Here is a 22,576-nt window from a genome sequence, read left to right as displayed (position 1 = left end):
ATGAACCGTTGAAGATAAAAGGCATTATTCTACAACTTTTGGTAAGTTCACTTAAATTTACATCCATAAATATTCAAATCAGATGTATTACATTTAATGCATTTTAGTGATTCATATTTTAAACAAAATTCTTAACGTCAGATGTAATTATTGTATTGACTTAAATAACAACTGCGTGTTATCAGCACATTTAGTGGGATATAAAAGTGTTTGATTCCAATACGTATTTATTTTTTGCCGAAACAGGAATGTGTCGTTAACTTTAAATTTATTGTTTCAGGAGAGGGTGAGAATCGTGACTGAGCGCCCATTAGCCTACAGTGGAGAGACAAAGCTGATCTACGGTAAAACCATAGTGAATGTAATGATAATATGGTTGAATGCTGCAGTTTGTTACCATTTTATTCGCATTTGCTCTCAAGATAGTATTTTTAGAGCATTTGCAGTTTGGAAGACATTACATATTGACCGCTCGTGAGACAAAACTACTTATAAGCTAACGTGTGCAGTTAGGTTTGTTGATGAACAACATTAGAATATATCGTTGGATGCTGCGATTTTCTCATTTATTTCACCAGTTTGGATTTCTTATTGAGAGCATGTAAACCCAATTTTTAACAAAGGCCTGCAACTAAATTGAACGCAAAACAGTTTGAGCAAATGATGTAACTGCTTTGACTTTGCTCGCCACTGCCAGGGAGTATTGTTTAGAGTACAGCAAAATCCCCAGTGTTAAATTAACTCCCAAAGTGTATATATGAGTCCATCTTACCGGGTGTTAAAAAATAACACTGAAGCAGTGTTAAAGTTAGGTGTCACCACTAATTGTCAATCATCACTCAATCATCAATCAATTATCTCATTAACTTTAACACTGCTTCAGTGTTACTTTTTAACACCCAGCAAGATGGATTAAAGATTAAAGATTAAAACAGTTTATATGTTTTAGATAGAATGCTGTCATTTGTGTTTGACAGCATGTATAACAAAAAAAAAAAAAAAAAAGCAGAAATGTGAGACTAAAAGGAGTCTTGGTACCATACTTGTTTTGGTACCATAATTTTGATGTTACCACTGAAAGTCTTGCAGTAATTTGCTGTTAATTTCAGCTTGGTTTGATAATTTTTTAAATGTTTATTTTAATGCATTTACATCAATATAATGGTAAATAATAGAGTACAGTTTACTGTTAAAATAATTATTTACAGTATTTTTAAAGTATAATGATTACAGCAACATCTTGCCTTTTGGAGCATTTACAGGATTTTATTGGCAACTTTAGTTGCCAGGTAAATACTGTAATTCAGTGCAATTACAAAAAAAATCACTGTTCATGTTCACTTTATTTAAACAACTTATTTTGATTCAACACCATTGTATTAGGTTTCTGGTTCAAATTAAATTGCTTCATGTTAAATTAAGTTGAAACAATTACTTTTTGACTCAATTTGATTTTTTCATATTAAAATAACATGTTTCAATCAAGTAAACCCAACCAGGACTCAATCAAACAGGATTTTCACTTCCCATCATGCTTTGCGAAGGGGCTGAACTAGGAGTGTAAATTTTGAAATAAAGTGTTATTTTAAGCAGTTTTTAGGAAGATGAGAAAATGGAAAGACTTTAATGTTTACTGTTCTATTATGTTGGTATTTGAAAGTTTCTGTTAATTAATAGTTTTAGGGTTACCATTGTGGTGAAGTGTTGCACTTGGGTTGATGACCTGCTAACAATTTAATAAAAAACGCAATTATTATGGTAGTGCTCAGGATTGCTTTCCCCACAAGCATTGTAAGCCTATGTTGATTATAGAACCATTGCTGCCATGGAGTCATGGTCAATTTACAATGTTTTTGGTTAAGGCAATTTAGGATGCATCCAGTATCACATCTAGACTGGCAACACAGAACATCACAAGAGTTATGTAAATTATACAATTAAGCAAGAAGAATTAATTGTAAAAATCAATGTACATGAAAACAATTTATTTTATTTCAAAATAAAACCTTTAATGTTAATAAAAAGTTGGATGGTTGTGTGGAACCACTGTCCATAATTGACTTGAGTTAGTTTAAAGTATCCTTTTACTACAAGTTCAATTTTATAATCCCGTAAAAAAAATAAAATAAATAAAATACTGTATTCCACAAACAACAATATACTGTAAATTGATTTACAGTATTATACTGTAATCCATTTTACAGCAATGAACAACTATTGTACAGGATTTTATTGGCAACTTTTTTGCCAGTAAATTCCTGTAAATTCAGCAGTACATTTTTACAGTGTGGGACATCTTTCCTCAAATCCATCATGCTAAAAAAAAAAAAAAAATGGATTTGTTAATGCAAATCAATGACACGCACATTGAGCTTTTGACAAAAAATACTTCTCTTTCAATCAACACGCATATGATGTGCTCCTCTTAAACATGCAAAACATTATTTGTCTACCATTGTACATATTTACATCCCGTTGTTATTTCCTTAACTTATTTCCTCCACTGCTTTTACCAATGTTTTTCCCTCTATTTTTTGTTTATCTTGATATCTAATTTCTCTTTTTGTTTCCTTAATTAACTTTATTAATATTTTCTCTCAGTGCAGGTAAATACAGTCTTTGACTGCAGCATGGACTTTTCTCCTTGTGCTCTTCACCCATTTTTTTTCTTCTTTAAACAAAAACTAAAACAAATTTTTTCATTGGGTCTCAGATTCACTCATGTTTTGAGTTCTCAATCAAATCAAGAGCTTTCATGCTCTCAGGAGTCAGTTCCTCTGATCTGTGTGTTGATTGCTTTTATATAAAATATCACTTGTGACATACAAAGAAAATCATTTATGCTTTAGGGGGGAAAAAGAGGGAGAGAAGTCAAACGAAAAATGAAGAATGGAAAAGGGAAGAAAGGAAAAGAAGGGAAGGTATATGTTATGGTATTTTTAGTATATGTTTTTTTTTTTTTTTTTTTTTTTGAGTTCTGTCTGTATACTTGAGGATTTGTTTTGTTGTTATACCACTACAGTTTAATAGCTAAAGGTCTACTATATTTTTTGGTCTGCTTAACAAGCATTATTACTATTACTATTGGATCTGCTACGACTGCTCTGGAGCACCATGCAACTCGTGTTTCATTAAGATGTCAAATAAATAAATATATTAACAAGTATTTTGATTTGATTCTACTTCTTTACTTAGTTAAGCATTAAATCACTAGCAACTGTTAGCAGTAGCACCCATTATATCATTACTCATATGTAGGCCTATGCTAAATGACATCATAATCTATTGTAAAGTTACAGTAGTTATTTAGAAATCAAATATTCACATTGTTTCATGATAGGTTTAGAGTGAGATGGCAGCCAACAATACAATCCTTAAGAAAAGTAGTCTGCGAAAAATTATCATTGTTTTACTACGAAAAATTTTTTTTTTTCAGTTTTTTAGGATATTCTCTCAAGTGTTACAAGTGCACATCTGCTTTGACGGCTTCCTGTGACGCAAAAGAGGAAATATGTGCAAATGCATCTACTAAATGTGAAACCAGTACAGTGGAACAATCAGTTGGTAAGTCCAGTGTATTGTGGAAATTTACTGTCGTAGTTTACTGAAAGTGATAATATGAAGTGGAAATATATATATGTTAATCTCATCACATAATTGCAATTATTTGTCTATTGCAAGAGGAACATGATTTCTGGAGTTGTTTCTTCAGCCTATTATGAAGTTTGTCCTTTTTGCAGGTCCCATTAAGGTGTCCTCCACAACTAAAGGGTGTGCAGAGAAATGTGTACCAGTGACCCAACAGACGTCAACTGGAGGGACAATGTCTGTCCGCTGCTGTGACACTGACCTCTGCAATGCAGCAGGTACCGGCCTTTATTTTACCGTGTGCTAATTTACATTTACATGTATTCATCTAACAGTTGCCTTTTCCCATAACCACAATTATAATAATTCAAAGTCATTGTTCATAAGGAGCACAATATCAAATTTCAAGAGTAGTCAAGAATAGTGTAAAGCAGAACAGCTTGAAAAGGGGTTTTTAAATTAGTCAAGTGCTTTCTGAGGTTTTTTTTATTGTTTTAGAAAATTGTGACATTTATTCAACTAATTAATTCACTATTATTATTTTTATTATTATTATTATTAGTATAATACTATTTTCTTCATCATCTTGATTAGATGGAGTGTTTAAGGGAAGCTTCCTCCTGCTCTTCTCTCCTCTGCTCTTCTACTTCCTGTTTCAGTGAGTCCAGATCCAAGACTTCAGATTCTACAGTGAAGATCAGCGAATATGAGACGCATTCTGATGCATTACTGTAGTTCACTGAATAAAGCTTTTGTTGCTCTGCGGTTATTTGTATCATGATTTAAGGAACTGTAAAACAAATATAAATAAAAAATGCATTGCATCATCGTTATGAGAAGAAATCATTAGAAAAATATGATAAAAGAATCAAAACACAAACATTTCTTTCATACACAGAAAAAGAGATCCAAAGCTTGAGATGTATAATGTGATTCTTTGTGACACACTTGTCCACAGATCTTTCTTTGTGGTTATAATTTTTTTTTATTTGAAATAATAATAACAAATTACAAAGCTATAGGATAACAGCAAAAATACTGTAAAAACACACCAAAGTACAGTAAATAATACTTTAGGGTAATTTAAAAGGAACATAGAAATAAACCACGGCAGCAAATTATCACATAGATTAACTCATCTTCAATTTGAAATATTGGATTATTTAAAGTTTGGATTATTTTACTCCAGTAGGTAACAGTATATATTTTAGACTCATTAATCCTCACAGTGCTGCATTCTAAACAAACAATATTGTGAAAAGAAAGTAGCCAGAATCTTTTGTGGTCCATGTCAGGAGTAGACCATTGCTGTAAAACTGTCGTTTTAGCAGCAGCGAAGCCAGACATTAACAGTGTTCTCTGAACTAATGTAAACTTATCATCATTTAACAACAGAAGACAAGGATCAAGGTCAAACTGCAACTTTGTGATGTTTTTTAGCACTTGAACTACATGTTTCCAGCAATGGGATATGACTAAACAATCCCAAAACATATGCAAAAAAATACCTTAGAATTAATATTACACGGACTGCAATTAGGATTTGATGAGAGTTTCATCAAGTATCGCTTATATGGGGTATAATAGATTTTGTGAACAGTTTTGAAACCAAACCAAATTGTATTCCAATCAGGACTATGACCCAGCCAGCTGATTGCTCTCTGCTATACTGCTCAAGGATTTTTATGAACAACACTCTAGAGGTGAAGAGGATAAAGGTGATAAATATGTAAGTGCAACTCAAGGCCACAAGAGGGCGATGCTGGTGCAGCTGCATACAGTACAGTGTTTGTGCAACATGGACTTTTCTATTGACTTGCCAAGACAAAAAGAATTAGTTTAATATTATATAAATGTGCAGTAAAGATTGTTTGTATGTTTGTTTGTAAATTTATTTTTGTATTTATACATTTTAGCACAATCCATATGCATTAACCTAAACGTGGGCACCTGAACATTATACTCATATGCTTCTGTTTATATTAATTCAGGTTAATTAATTAAAGTTGGTAAAGAGTTAGTCCTCACTTTGCTTTCTATCTTCTAAGAAGCTCATTGAGGTTCAGGTCTGCTTGATGCAGGCTAGTCAAGATCTTTCACAATTCATTTAAATTTTAAGCAATGAAAGCTCAAAAACATCAACCCTTGCTTTTTATTTCCACATCTTTTAAGAAATCCCTGTGTGTGTAACAAGCAGAGTTGTGCATCCGCCAATAGTATATTACTAACGCACTCTTTAAATAACAAAAATAACAACAAAATACAGGGTGTATGATAGGGCCCTAAATGTCAAAGATCAGGGGCCTCATTTATAAAGCGTATGTACGCACAGATTTGATCTTAGAGCGCGCGTACGCTTAAATTCACGCCAACGCTCATATTGATAAAAACGGTCTTTGACATGGAAAAGTGCTTAGATCCACGTCAGGGTCTGAGCAGACGTATACACTTTTCCTGGTCAGGTTTCAGGGTTTTGGAAATCTAAGCTATTCCTGCAGCTCGCCAAGGATTTGGACGATGACTGGTGATCTTTTATATGTAAATGACATTAATTAGGTGTCGTTTAAAACGTGGAGAACTGAAACCATTCAGCTGCGTGCAAGTTCAAGATCATTTGTGGTTTACAGATTCGATATCTGATAGAGGCGTACACTGTAAAAAAAAATCCCAGTAAAATTTACGGTAAAAAAACGGCAGCTGTGGTTGCCAGAACTTTATCGTAAAAAATACGGTAGCAACGTAAAAAAAAAAAAAAATCTGTTAAATTTACGGTAAAATAATGTATTTCATTAACTGATATAATGTTAATTACCCACCTAATGAAGTACTAATATCTGTTTTGTACCTTTATAATACACTGACAGTCACCAAACACAGTGGTGATAAGAGTCACATGATGAATCAAAGTTCATCACAAGCAGCTTTTCCACAAGCTGAGGAGGACAATACTAATATATAGAAGGTGCACACAGTGTCATTCACACACACACACACACTAAACACCATCATGGTAACACACATGACATTTTAAAAATGCAATAAACATTAATTTAACAACATTAGATGTAACATAAAACCCTAATGTACATAACTGATTAGAAAAAAAATGAGAAAATCTAAGAAGAAACAGAGTTATTTCAACGAAAATATATCAAATGTGAAGTGTCACGCAGGGAATTGTGGGAATGTCAATTTACGGTTTTTACAATGAATTGTTATTTTTCACTTCCAAAAACTGTGAATTTAACGGTATTTTACCGTAAAATTACATTAAATGTACCATTAGATCTATTACAGTTATTCACCGTATATAGTACAGAAACTTTCTGTAAACCAATTAACAGTTTTTCACCGCAGCATTTTTACAGTCTTTTACTGTTAAAATCACGGTCATTTTTTACAGTGTACGTAATCACACGTACGCACATCTGAGAAATGATTGTAAGATCAAATTTAGGAAGGTTTCTGTGCAACATTTTATAAACAACGGCCCTAGATTGTAAAGATGTACATCATAATCTAAAACATAAATGGTGCTGTTGGTTCTGAACTTTTGAGCATCAGTTTGTGTGTAAAGGGATAGTTCTCAAAAACGAGGGCACATACATACATCTGTTCAAAAGGAAATAATAACTATCATTACATTGTATTTTTTTCTAGTCTGTGGTATATTTGTAAAATACATACAAAAAGAAGAAGTATCTCTATCAGTTCTGTGTCCAGAGATCAGGCCCTTTAAAAAAATCCAATTCTTCACATTGCAGATGTAACAGGATTAGGTGATTGACAGCAGTGTTTGCCTATCAGTGAATAGTACCTCCTATTTAAAGGCCGATTGGCTGTTACCTGGGATGCGTCACGTCCGTTTTCCTCTCTTGTTTTGGCTGTGTTGACGGTGGCTGTGGGTAAGTGTGCTGTGTTTTAATATGGTGACTTAGACATTGTTGGCGTGCATAATCTGAAAACTGTTTATTTAATTAGAGTGCAGTTTCTATATTCTGGTGCTGCTGCCCTTTTTGTGCTGCTTAGTGGGTTTTGATGACTGTTTGCCTCTCAGGTATGCAATGTTAATAGCTCGTTGCGTGGTTAGTATAAAGTGAGTATAGTATATTTAACATTTTTTTTGGTGTAATTTAGTATACATGACTTCCTGTACCCCATGGTGTTAGCGGTGGGTATGACGGTGACAAGCCCATGCCTATGAAGCATTTTATTCGGCGTGATATCCTGATGGTAAGTATTTTTAAGGCAATTTATATCTGGGTGAGCATAATATTACTCTTTTTAACATCTCCTTTTGTTCGATGTAGGATTCTCCCTCTCGTTCTATGTTGTGATTGTTTGCTGCCGTGATCGTTTATGCCGTGATTGTTTGCTGCCGTGAGCACTTGCTGCTGTCTTCGCGCTGTTAACAGAGCGGCGGTCCATACAGCCGCGCCGACGAAGTCATCAAAGTTTATTAAAGGGGACTGCTGGTTTGATTCTGTTACGTGCCTTTCTAGTGCCCTGCTTCACGTTTTGGTTTATTTTATTATTAGTTATCATGGTTAAATCAGTTAACCTTTTTCTTTTTCTTTAAGTTTGTGGACATTTGTTTGATGGTATTGCTTTGATTTTTCTTTTTTTTTTTTGTTAAAATACAATATGTCGATATGTGCATGTTTAATCTATGAATGCAATTCAAATCGTGGTGATCTACTGTATAGAAGTTGGTGTTTGTAACAATTTCAGGTGATTAACTATCTGATTTTCTGGTTACATTGTTGCTTCTCCTCACTTCTGTTTGTTGATACCACTTATGTGAGGAGTTGCTGCATTGATGATTATATTGCCATTTCTGCCCAGTTTGTTTTTATAGTTATTTATTTTCTTTCTGATTTATTGCAGGAGCTGGGGTCCCACGGGTGGTTTGATCTTCCTCCTTGTGGTGGTGGTTCTCCTTCATCGTGTGCGGTGTACACCTTGAGTGTTTGATAGTGTGATTAGAGTGCACGGGTGTGTGTGCGCGTGGAAGTGTGCTCTTGTGAAACCAAACTCTACATTGATCCCAGCCGTTGGGAACCTCAGCCCCTGCTGGTATTACTCCGTCTTTGTTTTACATATACATACACAAATACATACTACCTCAAGTTGGTTTTGTTTGATATCTTTTTCTTTTTGTAATTTGTGTTCTTGTGTTTGAAGTGGGGTTTCGTGTATTTTTCTGTGATTCATTGTTTTGTATTTTAATTAACTTTTGTATTAATAAACATTTTTGTATTTTTTTATACTCATGTCTCTGGCCTCATTTTGAGGGAACCGAACGTGTGCTATATTCCCCAATTTGGGTGGTTTGAGTATTTTCCCTGGGGTTAATCCTTAGGGTGGCGTAGTCGGACTTCATTATTAGTGAACAAAACCTTGGGCTTGTGTCTCAGAATTACACCGCCCCGCCACATTCTGGCGTAGTCGGCAGGATCCCCTCTTGTGTAGTCCAGAGACGTGGGTTTTGTTTGTATATTTGCTTTTTTTTTTCTCTCTCTCTCTCTCTCTCTCTCTTCTGGTAGGAACCAGACAACAGCAGTCCCTCTTTGCGTGTGCAGTTGCAGATATGGAGGACGAATTGCGTGAGTTAAGAGATTTGGTAGCTCAACTGAAAGCTGATAATGAAAGGCTGCGGCAAGAGCCAGTGTCTGTTGCGCAGCCAGGTCCATCTAATGTTGCTATTCCTGTGGCTGAAAATCCCCCACTTATTGGTGCTGGTGCATCGACAGCGGAGCGGTTTGTTTCATTCCTCGGGATCGCAAGTGCCCAAAGTTTAGCGGTCGGTCGGGCATTGGCATCAATGAGTGGGTGGAGGAGGCTCAGGCCTGTATGCGGCTTCGCCATCTGTCTACAGCTGATCAGGCATTTTTCTTGTTTGATCATCTGGAAGGAGAGGCGAGGAAGAAATTCGTTATCGATCGAGGAACGAGAGGGAGGATCCAGATCAAATTATTCAGGTATTGCGTGAATTGTACGGTTGTACAAAGTCTTATGTAGCACTTCAGGAGTCGTTCTTTTCCAGAAGACAACAGGATGGGGAGACGCTGGTGGAGTTCTCCCTGGCCCTGATGAGTCTCCTGGAAAAGGTTAAAAGTCAGTCACCTCACGGCATGCCTAACGCCGAAGTGTTATTAAGAGATCAGTTTGTTGAGTATGTTAACGATTGTGCTCTTCGGCGTGAACTTAAGCAATTTGTGCGTCGTCAACCTACTGCTACATTGTTTGACATTCGCAGCGAAGCTCTTCGTTGGGAAAGAGAGGGTATGCCTGGGGGTACGTGGTCGGAGCCAGTCTGTTCCATCCGCTTATGGCATCCAATATGGGGTACAGGGACATCAGCATGTTAATAGTAGTAGTGGTTCAGTAACGTCAGAAATGAGTGAACTACGGGACATGCTCAGAAAGCAGCAACAACAATTAAATCAGTTAACCCAAAGTATGGCTCAGCTTCAAAATTCTCAGTCACGTTCACGACCATTTAAGGCTAACTTAATTTGCAGAAGGTGTCAGCAACCTGGCCATTTTGCCAGAGATTGCGATGGGGAGCGGAGATCTGCTTCACCATCAGCCCGTGTGAATTCTGCCGTAATGAAGGGTGGACAGTCATCCGCGCAGCCGTCGGAAAACTAGTTCCCACCGAGTTGCAGGGCCACAATTTGGTTGGGAAAAGGATAGGCTCTAAAACTGTAACTGATTTTGATTTTATGTCACGCCTTATGTCTACTTGTCCACAGCTTATTGTATCTATGGGTGGGGCTCAGATACCTTGCCTGGTGGACACTGGTTCTATGGTGTCCACCATTACTGAGAGTTGGTTTGTGACAAATTTTGGGTCGTGGGGTCAGGAACAGCTTAGATCGTGTCATTGGTTACAACTTCGAGCTGCAAACGGTCTTTCAATTCCTTATGTTGGTTATTTGGAATTAGATGTGGAACTCTGTGGGCGAGTAATTTCAGGCTGCGGCATACTGGTGGTCAGAGATCCTCCCGGTGGTGTGTGTGCAGAAGTTCCTGGGGTGTTAGGTATGAACATCCTGAGCCGCTGCTACCGGGAGCTCTTTGGCCAGCATGGCACAGCTCTCTTTGACTTACCAGTGGTATCACAGGCCCCTAATTTTGTTTTTCAGGCCTTACAGCATTGCCACCAGGTTGACGTTCAGCCAGTTTCAGATGGCGGAGGGCGAGTTAGAGTGCGGGGACGTCGGGCGTGGCGCATCTTGGGTGGCACCATGAAATTGGTTGCTGCAACCTGTTCAGTGCAATATTCGAGTGGTACAGTACTGTTTGAGCCACCAGTTTCTGGTCTACCGGCAGGTTTGCTAGCCTCTCCTGCTCTCTTAAGGGTGGACGGTGGTACAGTTTATGTGCCAGTAGTTAATGTGGGTACTGTAGATGTGGTATTGTACGCTAGCACTGTTATTGGCACTGTGAATAAGGTTGATGTGATTAGTTTGCCCCCGGAGGTCGCAGAAGTTAAGACCGTTACAGCTAAGGTGAGTACACAGTTTGTGCAGGTTTCCCCTACTGTGCAAGAACAGATAGCCATGTTAGACTTATCTGTGTTGTCAGAAGAAGAACAGGGTAAGGTCAGGGCACTACTGGAGAAGTATGTGCCTGTGTTCTCTGCAAACGATGGGGATTTGGGATGCACAAATTTGATATCCCATGAGATCCCCTTGTTGGATGACATCCCTGTTAGGCAGCGGTTCAGGCGTATTCCTCCATCCGAGTATGAGGTGGTCAAGGCACATATCAATCAATTGTTGGAAACTCAGGTAATTAGAGAGAGCTGCAGTCCCTATGCGTCGCCCATTGTTCTGGTCCAAAAGAAGGACGGTAGTCTGCGCATGTGCGTGGACTACCGTCGCTTAAATTAAAAGACTAGGAAGGATGCGTTCCCTCTACCACGTATAGAGGAGACTCTGGACTCGCTGGCTGGGGCCCGTTGGTTTTCTACCATGGACCTGGCCAGCGGGTACAATCAGGTACCTGTAGCTGAGGGGGACAAATCTAAAACTGCTTTTTGCACCCCGTTTGGCCTCTTTGAGTGGAATAGGATGCCCTTTGGGCTGTGCAATGCCCCAAGCACCTTCCAACGATTGATGGAACGGTTGTTTGGGGATCAGCAGTGCCAGTCCCTCCTCCTTTATCTTGATGATATTGTTGTCTTTTCCTCCTCGGTAGATCAACATCTTGCCCGGATGGAGGTAGTCCTGAGCCGCTTGCAAAGTGAAGGGTTGAAGGCCAAATTATCGAAGTGTGCTTTTTTCAAAAGGGAAGTGCATTATTTGGGGCATGTCATCTCTTCAGATGGAGTTTCCACTGATCCAGGGAAGGTGGAGGCGGTTGCACAATGGCGTTGTCCCACCAGTGTTGCGGAGTTGCGCTCATTTTGGGATTTGCTAGCTACTACCGACGGTTTGTGGAGGGGTTTGCCAAGTTGGCTGCCCCTCTTCATAGGTTGGTGGCTCAGCTAGCAAATCCCAAGCGGCTGAAGCAGGGTGTTCAGGAGTTTGCTGAAGCCTGGTCAGCGGAATGTCAGTGTAGCTTTGAGGGGTTGAAAGGTAAGTTAACCACAGCTCCAGTGCTTGCTTATGCTGACTTTTCGCTACCTTTTATTTTAGAGGTAGATGCCAGTCATGGAGGACTAGGGGCAGTCCTCTCACAGGAGCAACAAGGTAAAGTACGCCCTATAGCTTATGGTAGCCGCAGTCTTAGGCCCACTGAGCGCAATACATCCAATTACAGTTCAATGAAACTGGAGTTTTTGGCGCTCAAGTGGGCCATGACTGAAAAATTTAGGGAATACTTGCTGGGCCATAAATGTGTGGTTTTTACTGACAACAACCCCTCAGCTACCTGACTTCTGCAAAGTTGGGTGCCATGGAGCAGCGTTGGGCTTCCCAATTGGCATCATTTGATTTTGAGATCAAATATAGGTCAGGGAGAAGCAACCGCAATGCTGATGCCTTGTCGCGTCAAAACTTTTCAGGTACAGGGGTGGTACATGAGTTTTGTCCTGCTGTGGCTGTTCCAGTGGCATTGCAGCAAGCTGCCCAAGGTGGATTGGTGACCTCGGTCAATCAGGTTACCTCATTTCCTTGTACTTCAATTAGTGACATGAGTGCTCAGCAGGTAGCAGACTCAGTCATAGGTGAGTTGTTGGTTTTTTGGAGGCGCAAGTTGCCCCCAACTCCTGAAGAGCGTAAGAAACTCTCCAGATTGGCAGTTATTCTGCTCCGTCAATGGGACCGCCTAGTGGAGACTGATGGAGTGCTCTATCGGCGTGTATTGCGCTCAGATGGTGGAGAGGAAATCTTCCAGGTATTATTGCCTGCAGCCATGAAACAGGATGTCTTGATCCAGCTTCACCAACAGCATGGGCATCAGGGGGTAGAACGCACATTTCAGCTAGTGCGGCAGCGGTGCTATTGGCCTGGCATGTCTGCAGACATTACCCGCTGGTGCCAGGAGTGTGAGCGGTGCCAGTGTGCCAAAGGCGTCCCCTCTGCACCTGGTAGTTTCATGGGACATTTGTTGGCTGCTCGGCCAAATGAAATTTTGGCCTTGGATTTCACAGTGTTAGAGCCCTCAAGGTCTGGCCTTGAAAACGTGTTAGTTATGACCGATGTTTTTACAAAATACACCTTGGCAGTACCCACTAGAGACCAACGGGCAGAGACTGTAGCTCAGGTTCTTGTGGTAGAGTGGTTTTGTAAATTCGGTGTGCCGGAGTCGTATTCACTCCGACCAAGGTCGGAATTTTGAATCCGTCCTACTTCAACAGCTTTGCAGTTTGTATGGAGTCGAGAAGTCACGTACGACCCCATATCACCCGGCCGGAAACGGTCAGTGCGAACGTTTCAATAGAACGTTGCATGATCTGTTGCGCACTTTGCCGCTTTCCAAAAAGGGTGATTGGCCACTTTGCCTCCCACAAGTACTCTTTGCATATAACACCACTCCCCATCAGACAACGGGGGAATCCCCGTATTTTTTAATGTTCGGGCAGGAACCCAGACTTCCGGTTGACTTCTTGCTGGGCAGAGTCCAAGAGCCGTTGGCCGGCAGCGTTAATAGGTGGATTCTGGAGCAGCAGGATCGGTTGCAAGTTGCGTTTGAGAGTGCTCGTGAACGTTTGGGTGCTGCAGCCGATCGGCGAAAGGCTCGGCATGACCAGCAGGTAAGGGGAGCACCACTGAAGGAGGGTCAATTGGTATACCTCCGTGATCATAGTGTGAGGGGTAGATGTAAAATCCAAGACCTGTGGAGTTCAGTGGTGTACCAGATCATGAGAGCACCCAAGGAAGGTGGGGCAGTATATACCATTGCTCCTACCATGGATTTGGGAAAAGTAAAGCATGTGCACCGGTCCTTGCTGAAGGCCCAGATCTGTCAGGATCTGCCTACTGGGTTGCCTGATAGTCCGGTGGCTGAGTCTTTGCAGCCTCCGGAAGAGGGGTATGATGATGAGGAGGATTTGTTTGTCTTAGTGCCAGAGACACCACAACTTGGAGGTAGGACGAGGCTACAGGACATTGGTCCTTCGCTTCCTCAGACCTCTGGTGTCCGGCAAGCTGTGGAAACCCCTAGGGTAACAGAGGTTGAGGTGGGCTCACAGCCAGTTGTATTGCCTTCCAACTCATTAGAGGTAGGTGAGGTTACGGTAAGAAGGACTGGGAGGAGGACGGCAGGTCAGCACTCTAATTTGCACCACCTCCCTCGAACAGTGGGGGCAGGTTCAGTGGCCAGTATAGTGAGTAGTACAGCTGGTACCCTGTTCCGGCCTTGGAACTGAGTTCCTAGGTGGGATTTTGTTTGATTCACCGTCGGGACGACGTTGCAGAAACTGGGGATGGAATGTAACAGGATTAGGTGATTGACAGCAGTGTTTGCCTATCAGTGAATAGTACCTCCTATTTAAAGGCCGATTGGCTGTTACCTGGGATGCGTCACGTCCGTTTTCCTCTCTTGTTTTGGCTGTGTTGACGGTGGCTGTGGGTAAGTGTGCTGTGTTTTAATATGGTGACTTAGACATTGTTGGCGTGCATAATCTGAAAACTGTTTATTTAATTAGAGTGCAGTTTCTATATTCTGGTGCTGCTGCCCTTTTTGTGCTGCTTAGTGGGTTTTGATGACTGTTTGCCTCTCAGGTATGCAATGTTAATAGCTCGTTGCGTGGTTAGTATAAAGTGAGTATAGTATATTTAACATTTTTTTTTGGTGTAATTTAGTATACATGACTTCCTGTACCCCATGGTGTTAGCGGTGGGTATGACGGTGACAAGCCCATGCCTATGAAGCATTTTATTCGGCGTGATATCCTGATGGTAAGTATTTTTAAGGCAATTTATATCTGGGTGAGCATAATATTACTCTTTTTAACATCTCCTTTTGTTCGATGTAGGATTCTCCCTCTCGTTCTATGTTGTGATTGTTTGCTGCCGTGATCGTTTATGCCGTGATTGTTTGCTGCCGTGAGCACTTGCTGCTGTCTTCGCGCTGTTAACAGAGCGGCGGTCCATACAGCCGCGCCGACGAAGTCATCAAAGTTTATTAAAGGGGACTGCTGGTTTGATTCTGTTACGTGCCTTTCTAGTGCCCTGCTTCACGTTTTGGTTTATTTTATTATTAGTTATCATGGTTAAATCAGTTAACCTTTTTCTTTTTCTTTAAGTTTGTGGACATTTGTTTGATGGTATTGCTTTGATTTTTCTTTTTTTTTTTTGTGAAACTACAATCTGTCGATATGTGCATGTTTAATCTATGAATGCAATTCAAATCGTGTGGTGATCTACTGTATAGAAGTTGGTGTTTGTAACAATTTCAGGTGATTAACTATCTGATTTTCTGGTTACATTGTTGCTTCTCCTCACTTCTGTTTGTTGATACCACTTATGTGAGGAGTTGCTGCATTGATGATTATATTGCCATTTCTGCCCAGTTTGTTTTTATAGTTATTTATTTTCTTTCTGATTTATTGCAGGAGCTGGGGTCCCACGGGTGGTTTGATCTTCCTCCTTGTGGTGGTGGTTCTCCTTCATCGTGTGCGGTGTACACCTTGAGTGTTTGATAGTGTGATTAGAGTGCACGGGTGTGTGTGCGCGTGGAAGTGTGCTCTTGTGAAACCAAACTCTACATTGATCCCAGCCGTTGGGAACCTCAGCCCCTGCTGGTATTACTCCGTCTTTGTTTTACATATACATACACAAATACATACTACCTCAAGTTGGTTTTGTTTGATATCTTTTTCTTTTTGTAATTTGTGTTCTTGTGTTTGAAGTGGGGTTTCGTGTATTTTTCTGTGATTCATTGTTTTGTATTTTAATTAACTTTTGTATTAATAAACATTTTTGTATTTTTTTATACTCCTGTCTCTGGCCTCATTTTGAGGGAACCGAACCTGTGTGCTATATTCCCCAATTTGGGTGGTTTGAGTATTTTCCCTGGGGTTAATCCTTAGGGTGGCGTAGTCGGACTTCATTATTAGTGAACAAAACCTTGGGCTTGTGTCTCAGAATTACACCGCCCCGCCACACAGAGTAGATTCAGTGTATGATCAGCTCTGTCATTTTATAACATCTTGTCATTTTTTTGCTTTTATTTTATAATGTCGTGTCAAATTGGCTTAAGTAGACCTATTTATTCCAATGTTATTTCTGTCATCAAACTGTCATTTTCTCATGAAGATCCTCCCCTTTTGATAAGATATAAACTAAGCACTGTAAGAGGCACGCTATTTCATTCTCCTCCTGATCAAAGATGGATCTGCAAATCTCAGTTTTTCTTCTCTTCATTCTTTTCACTGCAGGTACAAAGACAAATAGCTTAAATTATTAAGGCATACAAATACAGATCACCAATCTCTCTCACTGTCTCTGTTTTATTACTACAGGACACTCTCTCAAATGTTATGAGTGCAACGATCCGATGGGTTCTTGTGCAGATCAAAAGGTACAAACATGTCCCAGTGGATCTTCTCAGTGCATGAGTACAACATCTGTGACACAAGTTGGTAAGTCCAGTGCGGTTTATTGAAATTTATTGTAAATTTCAGTGATGGAGATGCCTTTAATTTACTGGTGCTGCAACAGAACAGCTACTCGTTTTCCTGGTGGAATTTACAAATTCATTCTTTCAAAGAATGTTCCTGCTATTTAACTTTTGTATTTTATTTCTGTAATTTATTTCTCACTTTGCTATTAATACAGTTTGTAAGAAAAATGCTACATTTCACCTTTTCTCTTCTGCTTTGCAGCTGTGAGATTATATGCTTGTTTTTAATGCACTGTTGCTTTCTGCTTTTATAAATACATTTCCCACCAAAATAATGTAAAGTTGAACTGGTCTTTCCTTTATAATTTATGTTTTTTAGGCATTAGTTCTAAAGTGAGTGCTAAGAGTTGTGCTGTTGCCTGTCAAAATGTGTCCATAAACTTCGATATTTTAAAGATGACTTCTTCCTGCTGTGACACGGACCTGTGTAATGCCAAAGATAATTCAGGTATTGTGCTTCAATGATCATGTGAAAATAACTTCTTTAAAGTCAACACTCATTTTCCGTCCATATGAAATTCAATCAGAAAAAAAGCAGGGTTGTTTTTCTGTCAGGAATTGATTGAATAGAGCATCTAAAGGAGTGTTTCATTAGAGCTTATATTTTGTACAGAAAATAAAAGAACACTTGTTTACTTGTGTAGATCCCAGCACTAACGTCCCCAATGGAAAGAAATGTTTCTCTTGTGATGGGAACAGCTGCTTAAACATAATGAGCTGTTCAGGGACTGAAGACCGCTGTATTGAAGCAACAGGTGAGCATCTGGAAATAGAAAAAGATCATCATTATTTAATTTCTCTTTCACTTTAAGCGTTTGATACAGATCACTTATACCAATGTCCAGCTTAAGACTGAATCAACCTTTGTTTTCTTTCTTTTCATCAGAGGCTTCTGGAGGCCAGTCAGTTGTTTTAAAAGGCTGTGCCTCTAAATCCATCTGTGATTCTGCATCATTGTTTGGTGTTAATGGCATCTCATGTTGTGAGGGGAACCTGTGTAACGGTGATCAGAGTGTCTCCCAGAGCTTCCTGTTCCTCTGCTGTTCTCTGCTCTCCTACTTCCTGCTGCACTGAATCCAGCAGTTCTTCATCCTACAATCAGACATATACAGTATATATAATTCAGGACTGCAATAACAAAAATCTATTTATCTTTCAGAAGAAAAAAAATATGACCATTATTTATTTATTCAAATAACAAAAAGAAAATCATCTATTTAGTTTTTCAAGAATTTGTAAAACAATAATTGTGTTCTCAATATCAGGATTTTCCTGTTCAGTTACAGATCACAAAAGCAACAGGAGAAATAATCAGATATGATGATAACATTTATTACAAATACTTTTGTCTGTCATTTCACCTCATGCACATTATGCAATAAAAAATGTTCTGTGTACTACTCAGTTTTAAGTGTTGATTATTATATCTGACAATGAATAGCAATTTGATAGCTTGTGCTCTATTAATAATTTTAAAGGGAGGGTATAATGCTATTTCATGCATTCTGACTTATTTACACTGTTAAAGGTGCACTAGAACGTCTTTTTAAAAGATGTAATATAAGTCACATTCCCCTGAATGTGTCTGTGAAGTTTCAGCTCAAAATACCCCATAGATTTTTTTAAATTCTTTTTTTAACTGCCTATTTTGGGGCATCATTAACTATGCACCGATATATAGGTTGTGGCCCCTTTAATTCTCGTGCTCCCCCGCCCTGGATCTCGCGCTTACCTTGAACAGCATAAAAAACAGTTCACACAGCTAATATAACCCTCAAAATGGATCCTTACAAGAATGTTTAAAAAATGTTTGTCATGCATGCTGCATGCATACATCGGATCATGTGAGTATAGTATTTATTTGGATGTATTACATTTGATTCTGAATGATTTTGATAGTGCTCCGTGGCTAAAGCTAACATTACACACTGTTGGAGAGATTTATGAAGAATGAAGCTGTTTATGCATTATACAGACTGCAAGTGTTTAAAAATGAAGTGTGAATTCCTTGTATTCATTGTTGATTGGCGTACTCTCGCTCTCGCTCTGGTCGATGTGTGTGCGCGCTCTTCTGGACCATAACACAGGACCATACTCAAAAAAAAAAAAAACTCTCTGAAACGTGGGAAATCTTGAAGGAGCTTATTTGGCACTGAAATACTCTGTCATACGTCCAACTTTGGCCATGTTTAGCAAGAGAATCCAACTCTTTAACATTGTAAATAAGTCAGAATGCATGAAATAGCAAAATAATAATAATAATAATAACTTTTTTATTAGTTTAATTAATTTATTAGTTTTATTAAATGAATGGAGAATATCTTGTGTTTTTCCGTGGCAGCTCGAGCCCTCAGGATCGTTGCTTATGGTTTCATAAACAAGGCCCAGTTTCACACTGGATTTAGAGATCGTTTGAAACTGAAAGATGGAGCGGTCACAGCGGTAATGATCCCGGTCATGAGTCGGAACCACAGGGGGTGAGTAAAACTGCATCAAATGTCGGCAGTCTGTGCGTAAGTGCATATAATGTAAACAACACAAACATAATGAATCAAACATTATTCAGGGATAATGCAATGGTGTATTGTGTGTTTAAAGGTACAATTTGTGTTTTTTTTTTCCGCTAGAGGTCGCTAGAAGCCTATTCAAAACAAAGGCGTAGTTTGATGACGCCAAGTTTTAGAGCGGAAACTTGGGACATGTGGTCTCCATCTCGACGGACGGTGCAAACGAATAGGGATTGGAGTCTGGAAGAACTCATGTTCGTGGATGTGATTATTACCGTTACTGTAGTATGAAGTAGAGCAGGAGCGAGTGTTGCGGGAGCTGAACGAGGAGCTGGAGCGATTGATCAACACACGCCTCACGAGCAGCGGGACTTTTATTATGACACAGTCGCCGGCGCCGCTTCCGCTTTTCCGGTCATGAGTTTACGGGAGCTGTCCTTGTCGACAGAACCAGCGGCAGATGGTAAACAGTAATTATGTTCCATAAATAAGTAACACAATCCACCATAAAACGTGCAAGAAGTAAATAAGGAACTGCTTGAAGCAAGCTAGTGGTTTGCTGGACGCTAGAGACTACTTCCACATTTGACCACGGCACTGTTGTCATGTGGTTTCTACGTCAGTAAAGGCGGTAACAAAGGGTAACTGACGTCATTGACAGGCGACTGCACTGCCCCGTGTCACGGTTAAGAATGGGAATTTTCTCATGATTTACAAGTAGTTGAAAACATTAGAGATATTGTTAGTAATCAGCTGGACAAAATATATAACACTAGCCTAGTGGTTTTTGGATATTTTACTGCAAAAATTTTACATATTGTACCTTTAAATACATTTGTTTAAGTTGACCATTGATAGCTTCGCTATGCAAAAGCTGTGCATGCTCGTCGCTCTTTAGCTTCCGGGAGCTCGGCTGTTTTCTGAAAGACTCAGTACAGCATATCTTTCTTTTATAAATCTGTTAAAACTAAAGACTTTTCAGAGATATGAAGGATGCTATACTACTCTATAGGTACTCAAGATTAACATGTGATTGGCCGAAACTGTGTGTGTTATGTACCCTTTAACCGTCAATATTATAATGTATGAAGTGAGAGTGGCCCCTGAAAGAGTTCAAAGAAACTCTGAATATGTCTGTGACCCTGAAATTTTTACCGTTTTTTGTTTTATTGAGTTACTGAAAAAGCCTGTTTCTGCCACAGTTGAGTAAAAAATTTGATTTTCTAAGAATTATTAGAAACTTTCTCATAATTACTCAGTATGTTATAATATTTGGGGGGAGGGGATCTCATTACATCACTTAACATTTCATTACACTTAGAAGCTTTTGGTATATATATATATATATATATATATATATATATATATATATATATATATATATATATATATATATATATATATACCAAATACACACACACACACACACAAAAGTTCTGTCATGAAACTCTAGATGGCGCAGTCTAATAGCTCCTTGAACTCAACCTGCTTGTAATCACATCGTTATCTATAGGGCACAGCTGATTGGTTCCTGCTGTATCAGTAGCCAATGAGCTTGCATGCTCAACCTTCAAAATACTTTGGTAGCAATGCCTAAGCAATGCAGCACACTTCTGAAACCCTCCACCTTCCCCAGCTCCACCTGTATAGATCTGCTACAGGTAATTCATGTACACTATATTGTACAGCAGCAGCATCTCTTGCTCACAGCAGTGTGTTGTGTATGTATTGGCAGTAACAAGTCTTGTACTTGCTCTGCAGCAGCAGCAGCGTATCAGATCTATTCTGTCAAGACCAAACATAAACATACAACATTGTCATTATATACCCATTACCTTTATGTCATACATTACCATGCCAAACACTCCGAGAGTTGTCATGACAGAACATTGTATTATATTTTAGTATCTATTATCTGGTATTTTTTATGACTTTATGATCAAAAGATGGTGTTATTTTTCATTATTGCTTGGCCCTAAAGTGAGTGTGTGTGTCAGGATACAGACTAGAGAGAGGGTAAGTAGAATTAAAGACAAGCTTTATTGAACACAGCACATATTGAAATGGAGATGGTTTGTATTGACGATGCAGCAGGAGAATAACAGACAGGTGAGTTGCCACACACACACATACGTTTTCAGTCACTGATGAATATATCATAAATATTTTCTTTCTTTGTAGGACAAACACACGGAGCTGGAGGCTGGAGATCGGGGACTTGGAGATAGGAGACTTGGGTGAAGAAACAAACAACAAGTAATGAGACTTCAGGTGAGTAACAATCCATGAGAACATCAGGTGGGTCTTAGATGAGACTAGACAAGGTGTGTGTTTGTGTGGTGAGTTCTTTGAACTGGTGCAGATGGTGATGGGTGACAGCTGGTGGTGATCAGTAATTAGATGGTGATCGTGACTGGGTGATTGCTGAGAGTGAGTAGAAGGAGGGATGATGGGAAATGAGTGTGACAGAGCTGGTGACCGTGACACTGTGTTTTTCTATCCCGGTGGGGACTTCAACCTGAATGCACACTGAGCTCCCATGAGGAAACAAGCTTATAAATCATACAGAATGAGTTTTTTTATACTTATAGTTACCTTATATAGGCACTTAAAGTTAAAGATCATGACATCCTGCTATTTTTTTGTGTTCTCACTAGTTAAAAAGTCTTACAAATCTGCCAAATCATGTTTCTATTTAAATCTAGTGTTATGCACAGGTTTCTGTGTGGGTTATGTTTAGTGATGAGGCTTAGTCTGTTGAAGTGAGAGGTCTGTTTGTCAAGTTGCTTTTAGTCATCCCAGTCTCATCAGCTGAGGTTGAAAGAAGTTTCAGGGCTCTTATGAGACTGAAAACATGGCTCAGAATAACAATGGCACAAGTGAGTCTTAACAGTATTGCTGTGTGCCATGTCCACCAGGACAAACTGGACAACACTGATGTAAAACAAATATGCCATTTATATTATTTGACAAACTTAGACATGTGTTTGGCTTCTTCAAATAGCAAGGAACAAGACAGTAGACACATTCACATTGACTATTGCATTGCACTAATGAACGGAGTAAAGTTGATTCTCTGCCTCCTTGTCATTATTAATCACCTGTAACATTACAGAATAGACTAAAAAACTTAATACATTATCCCATTCGTTTTCTTAATCCTCAGCTTTTGGTGATGTCCTACCAATTTCAAAATCAAACCTACACACTTGGTGTCACAATTGAGCCCCAGTTTGCTGATGTGCAAGGTTCAAACTCATTTTGCTAACTGTCTAGCCTTGTGAACTACACGGTTCCTCAACAAACCTGCCCTTTTCTGAACAGACATAAAAGGAATTGAAACATTATTCTTGTATAGTCTGTTCCTGACACACGATGGATCTGCGAGTCTCTGTCGTTCT

General features: G+C 39.2%; 2 protein-coding genes across 10 annotated transcripts in view; both read left to right on the top strand.

Annotated features, from left to right (window-relative positions):
- The window catches only part of LOC137012691 (fulditoxin-like), a 129,364-nt gene that overhangs the window by 80,474 nt on the left and 26,314 nt on the right, over positions 1 to 22,576 (top strand). The window lies entirely within an intron of this gene.
- LOC137012684 (urokinase plasminogen activator surface receptor-like) lies at positions 7,359 to 18,023 on the top strand. 9 transcript variants are annotated; one of them, XM_067376068.1, is made up of 10 exons: positions 7,359 to 7,645; positions 7,726 to 7,821; positions 8,476 to 8,664; positions 9,135 to 9,194; positions 15,599 to 15,787; positions 16,321 to 16,423; positions 16,508 to 16,627; positions 16,988 to 17,116; positions 17,313 to 17,423; positions 17,555 to 18,023. In XM_067376068.1, exons 6-10 carry the CDS (start codon positions 16,375 to 16,377, stop codon positions 17,740 to 17,742), a joined length of 597 nt encoding a protein of 198 aa, XP_067232169.1. In that variant the 5' UTR covers positions 7,359 to 7,645; positions 7,726 to 7,821; positions 8,476 to 8,664; positions 9,135 to 9,194; positions 15,599 to 15,787; positions 16,321 to 16,374; the 3' UTR covers positions 17,743 to 18,023. The 9 variants fall into 9 exon arrangements, 7 of the variants coding, with proteins under 7 accessions (XP_067232169.1, XP_067232171.1, XP_067232168.1 ...); XM_067376070.1 differs by lacking the exon at positions 7,726 to 7,821 and having other exon boundaries at positions 7,359 to 7,493; XM_067376067.1 differs by lacking the exon at positions 9,135 to 9,194 and having other exon boundaries at positions 7,359 to 7,821.

This window comes from Chanodichthys erythropterus, chromosome 22 (assembly GCF_024489055.1).
Source record: "Chanodichthys erythropterus isolate Z2021 chromosome 22, ASM2448905v1, whole genome shotgun sequence".
In the NCBI taxonomy this organism is placed as follows: domain Eukaryota; kingdom Metazoa; phylum Chordata; class Actinopteri; order Cypriniformes; family Xenocyprididae; genus Chanodichthys; species Chanodichthys erythropterus.
Note: the sequence above shows the minus strand (reverse complement) of the source record. Positions and strands in the feature narration are given on the sequence as shown.